The following is a 14,837-nucleotide window of genomic DNA, read 5'->3' as shown; positions in this document are numbered from 1 at the left end:
CCCGGTGAGTGATGACATGTAAATTAACCCCCATTCTGAGAAGTTGGCATAATAATCCCCCCATGCAGTATCTCAGCGTTGCTCTAGAAATTAAAGGAGCTCTTAGAAGGCAGAGTTCTTTCAGAAGTATGTCCCATGATGCAGACATGAGGACCTGTCAGGGCAGAGCCACCTCTGAGATTGTGTCCCACTGCCCGTTGCTAGGGTCCTCCCTACCAAGGGTCTAAGTCCAAGGCCTCTGGAAGGCTCGAGGTCTGCATTGGGCACTGAAGCAAAGAGAAACTGGCCTTTAGAGGCTGCAGCTATTAACAACTTGTGCCCAAGTGGAGCCATAACCTGGGGTTCTGTATTGGCAGGTGGCTTGCTTTGGACAGAGTACCTGCCACTGCTCCTGGGGCTTCCCATCCCAGCTTGTGAGACTTCTGGGGTCTCTGCCCATCAGCCCCTCCCAGCACCCAAGGAAGGCAGGGCTGTGCAGCACCAACTGCCTATGACCCTGCAGGCTGTCTCTTCCTTCTGGGCAAGCCTGAGCAACAGTCCTCAGAACCATGTCCTGAACTGATAGATAGCTGCTCTCTCCAAAGCACTTTCCTTCCAAACTTTCGAGAGGGTAGAGAGTAGATTTTGCCATTTTCCGCTTAGGCAGGCCTCGTGATTTTGCCTCCTGCATGCTGCCATCACTGAGGTCCCACACCTCAAGTACCGGTGGCAGAACTAGTACAGAGTGGGCTTCCTGTCACTTGACATTCTGCCTAGCAAAAGGCCTTGTCCGCAGACAGATGGGCACTGCCACCATTCCCCAGGGCTTTCTATGGCCAAGGCCATGTGTGACTGGCAGGACCCACCAGTACCAGGCTCTGGGGAAAGATCTCCGGTTGCGCCTGAACCTTCTCTGGAGCCTGTATCACTGCCCGCCACCCGCCGCCACCCCCACTTCTCCCAGTCAAGGGCAAAACAGCAGAATGAGCATTTCCCCAGCAACCCCTCACCAGTTGTTGAGCTATGGGCAGGCTTGCCTCCCCCTTCCCTGGCCTCGCATCTCTGGGCTGTCTGGTCCTGGGGTTCTGTGAGTGAGGCCCCTCAGCTCTCCTGTCCTGTGTGACCTTTGGTTAAATGAATCAGCCTCTGTGCCCTGCCTTATCAGCAAGTGAGGCTATAGGGACTGCCTGTCCTCACAAATGGTTCTGAGGCTCAGTTAATTAGTGCTTTGGATGCACTTTGATCTGCTCTGATGAAAGGTGCTTCCGAAGAGGGAGGCAATAGGAAACTTTATTGGAGGTAATAATTTCACACCCTTTCATATGGGTATTGGGAAATTTTTAATTGAAGCATAAAAGTAATTCTCATAAAAGAGCGTCTGTTATTACAAACTTATTTACATTTTTCATGGAGTAAAAAGTAGGAATAAAAATAATCAATTGAAAGCTTGAAGGGGGGGCAATGCTGAAGGCAGCACATGTGTACAGCTACCCAGGCCACATCTGCCAGGCAGACCTCACCCCATAGAGCTGTGTAAACAGCTGCCCTCTCTTTCATGAGTAAAAAAAAAATGGGATTACACCAGAGCCGGCCAGTAAATCACAGTGGGTTTTAGGAGGGGAAATAAAACAGCTTGTTTGTTGCATCCAGTGTCTCTGGCATGAAAGTAATGTTGGAATTAAAACAGTATAAAGGTAAGCATGTTGGGAAAGAGTCATTGGTAAAGGATCACTCTCTTAGCTGAGGCCCAGTGGCACAGCCTACATGGAAGATGACCATAACCACACCTGTGTGATGGCTCCCTCCAGCCTGTGAGGCCCTGGCATGTGGACATCCTGTCCTCAGCCATTCTGGTCACGATATTTATGGATACCCCCACTCCCTCAGCTCTGTTTCATATTAGGGGTGACCCCTCTCCAGAGGGGTAGTACATAGAGAATACTAGTTTGGGGCTTTGATTAAACTTTCCTTAGATTTATGAGCTTAAAAGGAAAAGCTGGTTTATTTTTTTCAAGCTACTATTTATGGGTATGTGTTGAGCCCCAGGTGCGGTGCTAAACCCTTTATCTGCATTATCTCACAGCAACCCTACAAGGTGAGCAGCATTATTCCTTTCAAGGGCAGAGAAACTGAAGCATAGAGGGGTTAAGTAACTCATCTGAGGTCACTCAACTTGTACTTGGTAGAGTGAGAATTTGATCAGAAGCCCTTCTCTTCAGAGCTGTTAGGCTCATGGAACCCCTGCCTCCCATCTCCATTGGTCCATTGGTCAGCCAGACCCCAGGTCCCACCTCCTTATCCCACCATAGGACTGCCCCCCTGCCTGCCTACTCTCTGTGCAGAAAACACTACCTGGGAACTCCCTGACCTGCCCAAGTATAGCCATCAGCCTCTTTCCCCTCCTAAGCATTGGCCTCAGAGGCAAGATAAAAGGACAGAAACTCAAGAGACCTTTGAATGGGGGAGAATTTTTCATTTACCCAAAGCCTGGGGGCCTGGAGTGAGAGGCCACTTTGGGGCTGCCCCATCCCCACTCTAGCTGCAGGGGGCACAGCTCAGGGGAGTGGTGGCCCCATCACCATCGCTTCTGAATGCTCTCCCTCCTGTATACCATTGCTCTCGGCTCAGGATCCTGATGACTTGGATCAAAGTGGCCTGTGGCTGGGGCAACTTCAAACCTGGCAATTACTGAAAAATGGTAAAGGCCTAAGAGCAGCCCACAACACAGTGCGAGGGGGACCTAATCTTAGCAGAAGAATGTCTATATCCTAAGTGACAGACAAAGAATACCAGAATCCACCTCTACTCCTCCCCAGCCATCAAGGGCAAGCTCGCAATCTGTCTGCTCCAGAAAAATCTCCCTGGACTCCCAGGATACAGCCTCTCCTGCTGTGACTCTCTGAGGTCCCTAATGAGCTCCTAGCCTGGATTTGCTGCATACCTGCCTGGCCCCAGCCCTGGAAGGTGAGCTCACTGAGAGCAGGGGTGCTTGGTGAAGTCCTACTCAAGGAGAGGGCTGAGAAGAGCTGGGATGTGGTCCTTGGTGGACCTAGAGTCCCTGCGTGTCCAGACAGGACCATGGGACAAGCATCTAATGTGTACACCCCCCAGCCATTACTGAGGAGGCTGACCCAAGAGGGCATCTTGCACTGGCCCTGGGAAACTGAGGTCCAGGACTCTTGGGAAAGGCAAAGGGCATTACAGACACAACTGGAGTGAATTTAGGGAAAGCTCAGATGTCTCTTTAGTCTGCTTAAGGTCCTAGCCCTATGGTGTAGGAAACACTTGACTCCAGAGGAACTTAAGGAACATGCCATAAACACAACCCACAGGCCAGGTCAGGGGCTGAAGAAAGAGAGTGGAAACAACAAACAGTGCACTCATCTCCCATGTGGGGCTGATGGTGGCCGCAGTACTGGCAGCCTCATCATCACCACCATTGTCATCACTGCATAGACCCCTGAAACACCTAATTTCTAGTGGAGGAAATTAATGCTTAGAGAGGTTAACACCCTGGCCCAAAGCAGCTGGGATTCAAACCCAATTCTGACTCTAGAGTGGAAGCCCTGAGTCCCTCTTGCTCTGCAGCATCTGATCTGAAAGGTAGGCAGCACAGCTGTAGGACGGAGTGGCTGGCACAGAGGCCAGGCCAGGCAGGAATGGCTATTCAGAGGGGCCGTGGTTATGCAAGTAGCAAGTGAACCCAGCTGAGAAGCCAAAGATGCAACACCAGTGGGCATGACTGCTCCTGAAAGCAGTCAGTACTGCACTGGGGAGCCTCTGTGTAGCCCCTGCTGCTACATGCCCACGGTCACGGCCAGCAGATCTCTGGGGTCTGAGTACAACATAGTTATCACTGTGTAACTGCAAGGACAACAGCAGTCACCCAGTCACAGCTATCCCAGGGACGAGAGTGGAGGGGGCGGTTTTCTACTGCATGAACCTTTTAAAAGACCCTTCAAAGCCACCTACTTTATAGACAGCTCCTCTTAACTGAAGACTCTCTGCCATGCCCTGGTGCTTTGCATTTTCTTGTCCCAGACTCTGACTCCATTTCACAGGATGGGGAAACAAGGCACCGAAGTGGGACCACAACTCAAATCCTGTGTGACTCCGGGAAATCCTGAGCTCTTAACCACTCTGCTTCTCTACCCTGGAGGGAGTAGGGCTGTCAGGCCACCCATGCCTCAGAGGCAGACCTGGGTCTGACCTGCCCCAGCTGCTGCATGTGCCACCACTGCCTCTGTCTGGAGGCTGCAGGGCTGTGTGTGGAGTACTCTTGCAGGGCATCCACCCACACATTCCATTTTGCTACAAGCATTCTAACTGGCAGCAAGACATTTTGAGGCCCACCAGAAAACGTTAGGGAAGCCGTTACCTCCACCATTCCTTCCTGGCAGCCTGTGCAGTCCAGAGCAGCCACAGTCCCATAGCAGGGTTTCTTCCTTGGGCTGTAGCTTCCTAGGACAGAGAGATGGATTTGTCAACAAAGGGTTGTCCCGGAAACAAATCCAGATTCATGTTCACCCACCAACAACCTTGAAATGCTTGCAAGGCCAGGGACATTCCGGTGGAACGGTCTGCTATTAACGGGACAGTAGGCAGGTGTGGGCACTGCAAGTCTAAAACATTTGATACTGACTTCTCTCCCCCACTTGCATATCCTCAACATCTGGGTCCACCCTCCCAGCTTGGATTATAAAGTCCATGCTGGCTATTTGTAGAACAGCAGTTCTCAAAAGCTGCTAGACCTGCCGAATCAAACTGTTGTGTTTTGACAAGCTCTCCAGAATTCTGACGCAGGCTAAAGCTTGAGAACTATTGATGTAAGAGGAATAGAAAAGAATATTTCCTCATTGAAAGTCACATACCCTTTTGTAAGGGTCCAAGGCAGAGGCAAGGAAAGCCCCAGGAGGGGTCTGTGTCAGAAAGCACTGGTCATAGGCAGGAGTGACTGGCACACTTTTGGTGTGTTCCAGGGAGACCCCTTGGGACCTCCCAGTCAGCATGGCATGGCATGGTATGGGCCAGGCTACACTGTGTCTGCATCATACCACATCTCACCCAGCTTGTGTGGGATGTAGCTAACCGTTGGAGACAGCTGCCTGGGCATGCAGCCCGGCTGCAGCTACAGAAGCTCTGCCCCAGGGCTAGATCAGCTAGGCAGACCATCAGGCCACCTGACAACTGCTGTTTCCAGTAGCTCCACAGGCCCTCAGCCCAGCCCAGCTCCCTGTGCACGTGTGAGGCTGAGACAGGCAGGAGGGCACCTCACTGTAGGGACCTTGGAGCTGGCAGAGCATGGTCTTGGGCTTCACATGCAAAATGCAACTTCTCACAGCTCCTCTCAGCACCCTGCAGCCCCTGTTGATCCAGGTCACATCCACAGACTGGGCTCTGCCTGCTCCAGAAGCCCTTGGCCCAAGTACAGGCTGCAACAGGACCAAGGAGCCCAGCCCACAATTGGAAGCAGCCTGAGCTGCTGGAAAGATGCCCCCCAAAAATGGAAGATTGAGTTTATCTCCTCAAGCAATTCCCAACGTGGCTCATTCCAGATAACCTGTCCTCTGTGCTCCTTGACTCCTGTGAATATAGTCAAGGCAGCTCTGCCTGGTGTGGGCCAAGATTTCAGATCTGCAAACAGCACTGGTGCCAGAGGAATGACCTGCCCGCTCTCAGCAGAGCCCTTTTCTTTCACTATACATGCCACCCTCCATCCTGGCCCACCTATTAGTCTAGAATCACCAGGGTCTCCGAGGAGGAAGCTGCGCAGGTCTAACACCACTCTCGTGGCCAGAGCGGCTCTGGAGCTCTGACCCCTCTCGTGGGAAGAGTTGTATGCACTGGCTGCTCTGTGGGTGTGCTCTGTGGCTGAGGAGCTGCCGCCTGTGTGTGAAGGAACCCTGGGTTGCCCCCCACTATTTGCCCACAGGCTCCTTCACATAGGCTGGGGGCACTCTTGCCCTCTAAGAGTGAACTCCACTCCTGAGGCATCCAGAAGCTCCTAAGTCTCCACAAGCCGGGTGAAGCCATGTGTGGTCAAAAGCAAGTCACAAGAGGGTTTCCCCTGTTGCTGTGAAATGCACTGTGCACTGTCAACAGTGGACCGCTGAGATGTTCCAGGGCCAAGCCAGGAGGTTCAGAGTGCACAGGCATGCAGTGAGTGAAGTTAGCAGTACTACAGTAGATACCCACCTTACACCTCTGGAAACTCCTCCACCTGGCAGCAGGTGCCTCATGTGAGGGAGAGCTCCAGCTGAAATAGGCGGGCTGGCCCAGCGCTTTGGACACCAACACGCCCACAGGTTCAGGCGGATCTGTGACTGTAGATCTGCCAATGAACAAAGAGCTACCCATGAGAGCTGGCCCCAGACTCATCCTCAGTATCCTTACCTGTAAAATGGGACCAGTAAGGGATGTGAATCCAGGGCCACTGGCTCCAAACCCAGGTTTTCACTAGACCAGGCAAGCTGCCCATCTCCTGGGTCCCCTGGGCTACCCACATGCCATGCTGACCAGGAGCAGCCTCAGGCACACCACAGCAGTGAGGGCCAGTCTTGCCAGTCCTGATTTCACATTTTTAAGTCCAGAGCACCTACCTCCAAAAATTGCCACATGACATTTATTTGAAGTGGAAATGTGTGTGGATTCAAACAGATTTGGCTTGGAAACTTGGATGATAGCCCTGAGTTGAAGAGCCCACAGCTCCCTGCGTTCTGGCCTCTGGGGTGGTACCGCTGGTGTGTGTTAGAGGGTGGATTCCGGATTCCTGGGCAGTGGCCCCTGGTGTGAAGGGGTAACTCTTCTGTGTGGGTGGATGGAGGTCAGTGCCTTCCCAGAGAACCTGCAGCCATCCCCTGAGGCTGACATCAAGAGCCTGGGCTATGGCTCAGGCACTGTGCTAGTCAAAGGGATGATGGAAAAAGAAAGTCAGGAGCTCACACTGTACTTCGGGGGCTTAATGCACACCACAAAACACTATTCTGTTTGCTGGCTGCTGCCTTCTCTAAAAGCACATAAGCACATCCTTCTGCAGGTGCCAGCTTTCTGCCCAGTTGTCTGTCCCCCATCCCATCTTCTGGGCACTGGGCTTTCCCACACTGGTATACAAGCAGACACGGGGCTCAACAGGCACCGACCCAACACAAGGCAAGCTGCAGCACAGAGGGAGGTGGCATGTAAGGTGGGGCAGGTCCTGCAGCCCCTGTGGCATCCCAGTTGCTGAGTGCTTGTCTTCTCTTCTCCAGGAACGGTTTTCCAAAGCAGACAGCAGCTCAGCTGATTCTGAAGGCCATCTCCAGTTACTTCGTGTCCACAATGTCCTCTTCCATCAAAACGGTGTACTTCGTGCTTTTTGACAGCGAGAGTATAGGCATCTATGTGCAGGAAATGGCCAAGCTGGACGCCAACTAGGCTGAGCAACGACAGAACCAACTGCACCATGTACCCCACCTCCAGTTTAAAAGAAAAAAAAAATCCCCTTCACTCCTACTGGGAGGTGGGACCCCTTTCATTTTCAGTTTTGCTCATCTAGGGAAAATAAGGCTTTGGTTTCCAGTTTAATTGTTTTTGACCTTCTAAAATGTTTTTATGTTAGCACTGATAGTTGGCATTACTGTTGTTAAGCACTGTGTTCCAGACCGTGTCTGACTTAGTGTAATCTAGGAGATTTTATAGTTTTATTTTAATGAAACCCTGATTGACGCACAGCAGTGGAGAGAACAGCGTCTTTTACCTGTCACTGAAGCCAGGAAGCCCCGTTTGTAACCGTGTGTTGTGGTGCTTTATCGTACACCCAGTGGCGTTCTTTTTACTCTAATGTTCTTTTTGTTTCCACCCTCAGAAGAATCATGAATTTGCAACAGACCTAATTTTTGGTTACTTTTTGTCTTATTGATGGATTTGAAAATGAAAGATTTAATAAGGCAAAGCAGAATCTGTTGTCCTTAATTATATTTGCAATTTGGAATTTGTGTGAGTTGATTTAGTAAAATGTTAAACTGTTGTTGTGACTGGTGTATTTCAGTTACTGTGCCCGTGAGTCACAGGTCTTAAGTCGGCTTCTGCAGTCACAGGATGTGGGGGCAGGGCAGTCCATCCCCCTCAACCCCCACCCTGTTCCCACAACTCCTCGGATGCTCCACAGTGTTCACTGCAACCTGGGTGGGTGTGGGCCATCTGCTGGCCCCAGTGGTTTGTAGAGAGAATTTTTATAAAGTCTCACCTTTTGGTTCTGTGTGACCCTTGGGCCAGGGTGTTATCCCCATTCCCCATTCCACAGATGAAGGAGGGAGTGTATCCAAAGCTGTGCAGGTGGCATGTGGCAGCCTCCAGACCCTGAGCCCAGCTCTCTCCTACCGTTGTCCCCTTCTGTCTGTGGCTTAGGGCTGGGCCTGGCCACTTGCTGATGGAGCTGCTGGAGCCTCATTCCCTCTGCCGAGGCTGCTGGGTCTGTCATCCCTGCAGGATGGGATCCCTGGCAGAAGGGTGCCTGGAGCTTTCCAAGGACAAGCCGCCACAGCCAAGGCTCTTGGGATGTGCTGGCAGCTTTCACGTGCCTTCTCACTGCCAAGGCTGTTGAGTGATGTTGATTATCTAGGAAGACCTCAGCCAAGCCAGAGCAGCTAAAATACATGTTAGCAAAACATGGACACTTTTTGCTTCAAAGGGCACTTACACCTTAACCTAAATTTGCCTAAAATACACAGAAGACTCTTTCCATCTCTTGAAGGAAAGAAAGAGGAAAAAAGAAAAGAGAAAGAAAGAAAAGAAAGAAAGAAGCCTGTGTGTAAAGCAGACTTTAACCAGGAAGAAATATGCAGTACATATCATGGATGAATGTAAAGGATCATTTTTCCTTCCCAAACTGTGCCTAATACAAACTCCTCAAAACGGAAGGTCCTAGACCATCACACAACCAATCTTTTCCATGAAAGGCAAAGATTTCCAACTTAAACCTGAAAGATGATTTTTCAAAATTTTATCTGAACATAAGGAGTTATGTTACATTTGTTTTCCAAGATCTTTGCTGGGTCTAGATTATGTATTCCTATTTCTTGATTTGAAATGAGAGAGAACGGTGGGGGCAGGGGGGACTGCATTATCTTTTTAAGAAGCTGATCTTAAAATGATACCACTTCATAGTTAATACCAGCAAACTGCTTAGTCAAACCATACTATGCAGCTCTCCACCCAAGCGCATTGTTTGTGCAGGTAGGATCTGCAGTGTGGATGGAGGGTAATGGAAAATTGTGGCCACTGTTAGCTGGTCAGACTGATATTTACTGTATGTCAAGTACTGTGCTGAGTCCTTCATGGGTATCATTTCGTTTGGTCCTTGCAATAACCCTATAGGGCAGGTCCTATTATTAGATACATTTTATAGCCGGAGGTGATCACACTGCTGAAAAGTGACAACTAGATTCAAATGCAGAGTTTCTGACTACTGTGATATAGGGTCCCGGATGGCACGTGCTTATATCAGCAGTCAAAGAGAGTCCATTTGGCCTTGGAATTTCTAACTCGGAGACTGAAACACAGAGGGACTTGTAGATGGAACCAAGGTTTAAATGACTTAATTGGATGGGCTTAACTTTGGAGGAACACCATAGAAGCAAATGTGTTTTTCAAAGATCGTCCACTAGATGTCGCCAAAAGGATTGAGAACTAGAGAAAAGGGCTGCGATTTCTGCTCTCCTTGTAAGATTGCACAAAAGAATAAATTGCATTTATCGCTGTTTGCATGAATGATTTACCATAATCATCTAAATGTTTCTAAACTTTGAATAATCCAAAGTGCATCATGCCCTGTGATGTGGGCACACTGTAGAAATTCTTTTCAATGAAACTGAGGGAAATTGAGCCAACAAGTTGTCTGGGGTTCCCACCATTGCTAAGCCACTCAGTTCGTTTCTAAAACTGGGATCAAAAACTGTTCTCTGATGTCAGCCTCATGCTTGAAGGGGGGCAAAAGCTCATTACTTTTAAAAAATTGGTGCAACTGCAAGGAACGTCTTGAAATGCACACATGCCTCTATTCAAAAGACAAGTTTGCACTTAGTAAAACTTAACAGAAATGAAAGTATTTTGTGAGGGGGTAAAATCCTGCAGGTTCTAGAGAGGTTAAGCGTTGCATCCCAGCCCTTCTCTTCACTGTAAGCCTTCAGAGGCAGGCTTGCAGTGGGTGCCACTGACAGAATTGCCCTATCCACTGTCACTGTGCTGAGTCCCCCCAGCCTCCCCGAACTCAGAGCCATGCAACCCTGTGATCCAACAGCAGCGTTAGGCAGACAACACCCACTCCCATTCGTTTCTCAAGAACAATTCTTGCCCTCAACAGCTGGGCCCTGCCCTGAATAATCCAGACGATTTTCTCAGTGCTCCTCCATGGGCCCCTTTAAATGACATCTGAGATCTAATGCAATGCTGTGGCTCCAACTGGCACTGAACTGACAATAACAGCCACTGTATGTGTGTGTCCTCTACATACATCATTGACTTCTCATGGCAAACCTATGAGGTAGGTAGTACTCTCTCTGTTTTACAGACGAGGAAACTATGACACAGAGAGGTGAAGTGTATCCCCTAAGGTCACACAGCCATGAATGGTGGAGGTGGGATTTGAACCAGCTCCCTGGAGCTGAATTCTCCTTTGCTATCCATCCAATATTTTCTTCTTCAGGTTATGCAGGGCTTCTTGCCTGCTCACTGAGAGGTCCTGTGTGGCTGGCCCTGGGAACATAAACAGAACTTGTTGGATGACAGATGAATAGGAATGTGCATTTAAAGCAATCCAGTGGTCAACAAGGACTTACTAAATGCTCTCTATGAAAGAGGCCTCAGATTAAGGGTTTCTTACAAGGGCAGGTAAGCAAGCATTGTCCAGCAAGCACTAACTCCGAGAAGTACCTGCTAAAAAGGCAGGGGCTCAGGGCAGGGAGTTTTGCTCACTGGCTGAGCAGGCTCAGGGAGGGCTTCTTGGAGCAGAAAACCTAGTGCTGGATTTGATAGGAAAGGTTGGAATCTCCCAGGTCAGGAGAGCAAAGCAATGGGTAACAGATGGCAAGCTGGCATACAGGCTGCTCTATCAGCCCCAGCTGGGGAGCTCCTGCACCCTCTCTGTGGAGAATCTCAGTCTTCACCCTCTTCCCACCTAGGACAGCCATTTCAGCCCTGGTCTCTGCTCGCTACATGCCATCCCCAGCATTTGGAGTTGTCTACCCATGGATTTGTCTGTGGCAGAATTCCCCCTCCCATTCAGGGTCAGGTGACTGTATTTGGTCACAACTACAGTCAGCCCTGCCAGAGGAACTGGCTTACACTAAGGCAAAAAAAGAAGAGGTGGGTGTCCCTTTCTCACCCACCATCCTGCCCCTCCCAGTCCCGGGGGTGGTCAGCCTTTCTCAGGAGGTGGGAGCCCTCACTGGGCCTGTCCACTCTGGGCCTGTCTACTTTGGGTCAGGCAAGCCTCTCAGTTCCTTATTTGTCACTCAGGCTGCCTCGTCCATCACCCCGAATGGTCCTGGAACAAGGGCTTGCTCAGTTTACTCATTAGCAACTACGATGTTTAATTTTTGCTGCCGGGCACTGCTGGCCGATGTTATCTTGGGAGCTGGCCTTGGTGCCGCCTTCCAGTGATCCACCTGAAGGCGATGGGGCGAGGAGGGAGTTCTGGGACCCACTCCTGGCTGAGAAGAAAGGGGAATGCTCAATGGCAGGGGCGAGGCCACCTTTTCTTCGCCTTTTCTTCCATTTATAACCTTGCCTGTTGTGTTTGCTTCTGGGGGCCCCCCATATCAAAACAATATCACATGAGCCTCCTGACAGGCAATAACACTGCTCATTAATCCCCGGCCCCCACCCTGCCCTCCATGCTCCTCCACAAAGGTGTGTAAATAGAGTGGCCTTTCCCTGACCCTGGAAACCAACCCAGCCTGGGCTGCCTTGTCAAACTCACAGAAGAGTGTCTTAGAAACACTCTCTCCATAGGAAGCACTTCCTCCTCACTCCCCTTCTCCCCACTAAGCGACCCCCACCCCCCCACACTCACCCATTCCCGTGGGTGCACACGCACACACAGATACATTCACGTGCACATAGCGAGGCCCCAGAGCCCTCTGTGTTAGCAGAGTATAGAAATGAAGAACATGCAGACAAACACCCTTTGAACTTGGGCAGAGAGCAGCCAGGATTCTGTCTCCCACAAAACACAGCTGACATTTCTCCTCAAGAGGCCCTCCTTGGCCTATTTTGCTCGTGAAGTTACCGGAACTGTCTGCAGATCTTCTGCTAATAACTCCCTTGGCTAACTTAGAACAGGGTGCCGGGACTCCCCAGCATCCACAGCAGAGGACAGCAGCCACTCACCACCACAGCCTGCACACACTCGGTGTCTGCATGAATGTGCCCTAGAGCACTCCTAGAAGGTCATGTACTCCGCGACAAAGAAGCCCTCTGATGGCCCTGCTGGGCCAGAGGAGGAAAACGGTCCCAATGTCACAGGTTAAAGGTCACTGCCTTGGCTTCAGGTTTGTAACTGCTCCTTGAGGAAAGTAAAAAGCTCAAAATCCCAGAAAGACACCCTCCAAATCTTATGTTCAAAGCCCTGAAGCCAGAGCAATGATCACTGAGTGATGATCACCAGCATGGCCCTAGAACACATGCAGGCAGGAGGTCAGATCTGCCTTGCTGGGGAGTCTCTTCCTGTCCTGAGCCCTGGGACAGGCACCCTGGATCCCCACATCAGGAGCCACACTGTCCCCCATTCCCATATACACCCTTCCCGTCCACCTGCCTGGCCTGCTAGGCCAGAGCCCAGCTTCTTCTGACACAGGGTGATGGCACGTCCCCTGCTGACCACCACTGCTCACCCAGGTCGGGCCCCAGGCACGACCCTCTCAGCTCATCTCCCTGTGCACTCTGGCCAGACTGGCTGGGAAACCTGATATTTCTGTACCTTGAAACGACAAGGCTTCCTAAGCTTAAGAGAATAAATTAGAGTTGAGTTCAAGTAGGCTCAGCTGCGGCGGATGGGCAAATTGATTTGCTTCCCATCTGGGAGATTAAATTCCACTGCCCAGAAATGGCAGTGGGGTAATGAGCTGTCAGTCAAACGGTGCAGAGCCAGGGCTGCGCACGTAATTGAAAGCCAGCAGCTCCTCATTAGGTCCCATGGAGGTCCTGGCTGCAGATTCCCACCTCAAGGAGGCCGCTGGACCCGAGAGAGAATGCACTTGGCCCTGAGGCCACATCCTCCAGAGGGAAACGCCACCTTGGGCCAGTGCTGGGCTAACTTTAAGGAACTTTCACTGAGCTGCAGGTGCTTATGATATATTTCTCCGCAGTCACCAACAGCCCCTCCAGGATTTAATTATGGGCAAACCCACTGGAGATTCCACCCAAGGGGCATCTTTTTCCAGGGGGCCCTCTCCTGTCCTCCTATGTGTCCCTAGTCATCCCAGGTCGTCTCAAAGGGCAGCACCCCCAAAACCATCGCCACACCCCACTCAGCCCTTTACGCTACAAAACACCCACACTCACCCTGCCCATGTAATCCTACAACACCTGCAGATAGTGATGGCAGTGTCCCCATTTGATAGCTGAGGAATCTGAGGTGCATGGAAGTTTAGAAGCTGCCTTCTAACACCTTGGCAGGCCTGGGAATGGAGAAAGGAGGGTCCTCTTCAGCCTCCTCTCACACCATCCCCTCACATGCTCTCTACTTTACTTCCTCCCTAGGGCCACTCGTATCTCACCTTCAGGCCTTTGCATACACCAGTTCCCCACCAGAACACACTACAGCCTCCACTTATTTGTAATCCTACTCAACCCTGCAGGGCTCTGCTCTTAAACATCCCTTATGCTTCCTCCAGGAAGCCCTCCCTGACCATTCTGTCGGGGGGAGGTGCCCTCTCTCTCAGTGTACCCTGCACTCCTGCCAGCCACAGTGCTGTGCCTTCTGAACAGCTGTTATGTGGTTACGTGGCCATCTACCCCATCAGACGCTGAGCACCACTCATGCACACATTCCGTGAGCCCACTGGGCCAAGCTCTGTAATAGTCTCTGGGGACAAGCAAAGGAGACCCTGCCCTCCATGAAGGCAGAAGCCAGGGGCCGCACACCTGCTGCGCCCTCACTGCCTCACCCCAAGGGCACAGGGCAGGGCAGGGAAGGGCAGGGATTCTCTCTTGATGGCCCTATGAATCAACAACAGGACTCAAAGGCCAAGCAGCAGGCAGAGGGCCTGACTCAGAGAGAGGAGCATGGGAATAACATGCCCATGTGAAAGTCAGCCTGGGTGACAGCAGGGGGTAACCCATCATGCTGGACCTCTCACTTCAAGCAGGTGCGTAGTGGCTTCAGAGTGGAGTCTGATGTTGGCACCAGGCCACAGCTCAGCCCCATCTTGCCACTGCTGGGGTCTCATGGCATCTAGTGCTTCTGCTCTTGCAGGCTCCTGACTTGAAAAGGGAGTGGACATGGGATCTTCCTGGATAGATGCCAAATCCAGTGTCAATCAACAGGGAAAACAGTGGGCAATGTCTGCAGGAGACGCCTGTGAATTACAGCAGCAGAGATCCCTGCCTGTGTGCCAGTTAGCGTGGGTGGGCAATAGGCTGAGGAGTCTGCGTGCATCATTTCATCAAATCCTCCTAAAAGCCCTGCCGAGGGAACATCACAGCCCTGCTTTCTAGGTAAAGGGAGCTTAGATCAGAGAGGTGAAGTGACTTGCCCAGGCCACACAGCAGGAACCTGGCAGAACCAGGACTCACAGCCAGGGACCAGCGACTCTGCGGTCAACTCTCTTTCATCCTGGTGTGCTGCCTCCCAAGGGCCTCAAAAAGGAGGAGAGGTTCGG

At 51.2% G+C, this 14,837-nt stretch overlaps 1 protein-coding gene across 4 annotated transcripts in view; it reads left to right on the top strand.

Moving 5' to 3' along the window:
• The window catches only part of LOC100439088 (core histone macro-H2A.1), a 70,137-nt gene extending 62,153 nt beyond the window's left edge, over nucleotides 1-7,984 (top strand). For all 4 annotated transcript variants that reach the window (XM_024246877.3, XM_024246876.3, XM_024246875.3 and 1 more), the window contains exon 9: nucleotides 7,227-7,984. In XM_024246877.3, coding sequence (XP_024102645.1) covers nucleotides 7,227-7,392 — 166 coding nt within the window. In that variant the 3' untranslated portion in view covers nucleotides 7,393-7,984. The remainder of the gene's footprint in view (nucleotides 1-7,226) is intronic.
• Nucleotides 7,985-14,837: the final 6,853 nt, after the last annotated feature.

This window comes from Pongo abelii, chromosome 4 (assembly GCF_028885655.2).
Source record: "Pongo abelii isolate AG06213 chromosome 4, NHGRI_mPonAbe1-v2.0_pri, whole genome shotgun sequence".
NCBI lineage: Eukaryota > Metazoa > Chordata > Mammalia > Primates > Hominidae > Pongo > Pongo abelii.
The sequence above is the reverse complement of the archived record's forward strand: the minus strand, read 5'-3'. Positions and strand labels throughout refer to the sequence as shown.